The sequence below is a fragment of the Cervus canadensis genome, chromosome 12 (assembly GCF_019320065.1).
Source record: "Cervus canadensis isolate Bull #8, Minnesota chromosome 12, ASM1932006v1, whole genome shotgun sequence".
Taxonomy (NCBI): Eukaryota; Metazoa; Chordata; class Mammalia; order Artiodactyla; family Cervidae; genus Cervus; species Cervus canadensis.
This window is the reverse complement of record NC_057397.1, coordinates 10187569-10190260: the sequence shown is the minus strand read 5'-3', so window position 1 is coordinate 10190260 and position 2692 is coordinate 10187569. Positions and strand designations below refer to the sequence as shown.

Here is a 2692-nt window from a genome sequence, read left to right as displayed (position 1 = left end):
TGACCACGGTGAATACCCAAAGCCACCCCTCAGGACTTGTGCTCAGGACTCTGGATGTGTTGGGATGCGAACGACAGACTCCATGGTCCCGGGGCGTGGCACGTTATACCAGGCTGTGTCTCAGTGCCCAGATGCCTCAATCCCTTCTTGGCCCAGACTGCTCACTTCATCCAGGGACATCCCCCTTCTTCAGGGTGCTCACCTGAAGCACCCTGGTGAGCATGACTGAGGCTGCAAGAGGTGTGTAGTGCATGTCTGGGGGATGCATCCTTAGTCATTGCTGGAACCAGCACCAGGCCAGGATCCAAGGACAAGGAAGTTCGGTGGGGAGAGACAAAAATACAGTGGAAGGTGCTTGGGTTTTATTCTGGGCCTGGGTGGCCATGTGCTCAGTCCCCGAGCAAGACAGAGGCCTCTTGTACATGCTGCCGGACCACACGGTCCAGTACGGTGTGTACATCCCGGGAAGCCCGGGCAGCGGCCTCTAGCACCTGCTCCAGGTGGTCTTCATGCAGCCTGGCATCCATCTCAAGCAGTGCAATCTGGCCTGAGGCTGGTAGCAGGGCCAGGGCCAGCTGGGGGCCCCCAGCTGCTTCCTCCACGTGGCTGAGGTCTGCCAAGGCCGTTCCATCCACAAAGCCAGCTGAGCAGGCACACACAAAGTCCCGCATGGGTATCCCCGCGTCCAACACTGCCAGCGTGGCTGCATTCACACAAGCTGCGTAGGTCCCGCCGTCTGCCTGCAGCACCTGCAGGAACCCCCCCAGTGGCATCAGTCCTTCAAACCGCTAAACTCCAACCCCTCCTCTTCTCTCTCTCCCCTCCCCAGGCTGAGGTTGCTGCCTGCTCACCTGCACATAGATGTCAATCTGGGAGCGTGGGTGCAGCTGTGTAAGGATGGCTGCCTCGAAGGTCTGACGCAGCTGCAGACCCATCTCGCAGGACTTGCGGTCCCCGTGTGGCCGCCGCTTGCGCTCGCCTGTGCTGAAGGTTGCAGAACTGTATTGACAGTTCACCAGGGCCCGGTCAGGCAGGGCTCGTGCCCGGGAGCCTCGGATCTGGGGTAGGGTGGGGGAGAACACATGAGCCAGACCCTTCCTCCCTCCACCTCCAACATGCCGGCAAGCAACCACTTTACCTGCACAACACAGCCCGAGGGAGGGCCATTGGACCAGGCTCTAAGCCACCATCACTCCTGGATCTCTCTCCTGACAGGCCTCCCTGTTTCCCCTCTTGACTCGTCCTCTCCCGACCCATGCTTCGTTTGTAGAATCTGCTTACATACATCAAGTCTGATTCTACCTCCTCTACACAATACATATACTGCTTACCTTATACAAGGGTTCCCACCACGCGTGAGATAAAAATTCTAAATCTTTTCCCTGTTTACAAAGGTTCTGAGTTCCTGCTTCCCTAGAAATCCCTCAGTCTCATTTGGAACTAACCCCCCTCTTCCCCATCACCAGCCTTTCTGCTCTGCAAGCGTGCCATGCTTACTTCTACCTCTCTGGCCTTAAGTCTCCAGCGCTGGAGTGGTGATAAACCCAAGCGGTTTTATTAACACACTCTGTCTTCACGGAGTCTATGTTCCAGTGAGGAGACAAACAGTGAGAAATAAGGTAAATTGATGTCTGAGGAGGCGGGTGCGGGAAACCAGGTAAGTGTGTGAGTATAAACGAGGGAACCTGACAGGCAGGTAAGGTGGTCTGGGGTGCGGTGGGGTGAGGTGTCACCCGGAGGTGACGTCGGAGTGGAGTTCAGAGGTGAGGGAGCGAGTGGGAGCGGCCCTGGCAGTTTTAGGAGCAACAAAGAGGAGTGGCGGGCGCAGGAGAAAGACAGGGACCGTCGTGCAGGACACTGTTAGGACTTTGGCCGTGGCCCCACAAGGCGGCGCGCACCAACCTCACCCCCGAGGCCTCTGCTCAGCCTGGTAGCCCCGCACAGCCGCAGTTGCCGCCACCGGAGGAAGCCCGGGTCGCGCGCGCCCACTCGCCTCGTGAGGCCCGTAGACCACCGCCAGCGCCTTGGTGTTGCCCTGTTCGATGTAGGCCGAACCGTCGGCCTGCGCGAATACACCCATCCGCGCCTGTATCTTGCGCAGCTCCCCAGCGCGCCGCCCGTCCACTCGGTAGCCCTGGTCCGACAAGAGCTCCAGCCCGGCCATGCCGCCCGGGCGCTATCCCCGCTTCGGCGCTCGGCGGAACTACAATTCCCCGTAGAACTGACGCCCTACTTCCGAATCCCGGGGCCTACGGCTTCCGGGGCACCGACCCAAACTTCCGGTTCCGGAGCCCTGCGAGTCTCCCAGAGTTCCCGAGGACACTACACCTCATTTCCGGTCCTTGCGGAACTATGGTTGTGGGGTTCGCGGAGGCACACGCGGCCTTTCGGAAATGGGCTCGTGGCTGGAGGGCTGGAGGCATGCTGGACGTGGAGTCACCGTGTCGTTTATTCCCGGCTTGGTTGTGGGGGCGGCTCCCTCTACCATCCGGGCCTGCCCGCCCCACGCCGCCTTGGTCGCCGCCGGCCCGGGCCAGTGCCGGGACCCGGAGTGGCGGGGCTCCCGCCGCGCCGCCGCTTCTCCCTCTGCCTCTCCACTGAGCCCCGAGCTCCGAGCCGTTGGCGCGCCTTTACTTATGCCTGACGCTTGGCATCTCCCTCGAGGTTCGCGGGCGACAGCCGCCACTGCTGA

The 2692-nt window shown here is 60.9% G+C and overlaps 1 protein-coding gene across 1 annotated transcript; it reads right to left on the bottom strand.

Moving 5' to 3' along the window:
* Positions 1-340: 340 nt before the first annotated feature.
* Positions 341-2259, bottom strand: EXOSC4 (exosome component 4). Its single transcript, XM_043484434.1, has 3 exons — positions 1994-2259; positions 852-1058; positions 341-749 (listed from the first exon to the last, which is right to left on the bottom strand). The coding sequence occupies exons 1-3, from the start codon at positions 2162-2164 to the stop codon at positions 390-392; spliced, it is 738 nt and encodes a 245-aa protein (XP_043340369.1). The 5' UTR covers positions 2165-2259; the 3' UTR covers positions 341-389.
* Positions 2260-2692: the final 433 nt, after the last annotated feature.

Bases quoted from the DNA above. Each gene is read 5' to 3' on its own strand.
- EXOSC4 (XM_043484434.1), bottom strand. From the start codon at position 2,164: ATGGCCGGGCTGGAGCTCTTGTCGGACCAGGGCTACCGAGTGGACGGG. The intron at 1,059-1,993 runs GCGAGTGGGCGC...ACCCTACCCCAG, and splicing joins TGGTCTACGGGCCTCACGAG to ATCCGAGGCTCCCGGGCACG. The intron at 750-851 runs GTGAGCAGGCAG...GGGTTCCTGCAG, and splicing joins AGATTGACATCTATGTGCAG to GTGCTGCAGGCAGACGGCGG.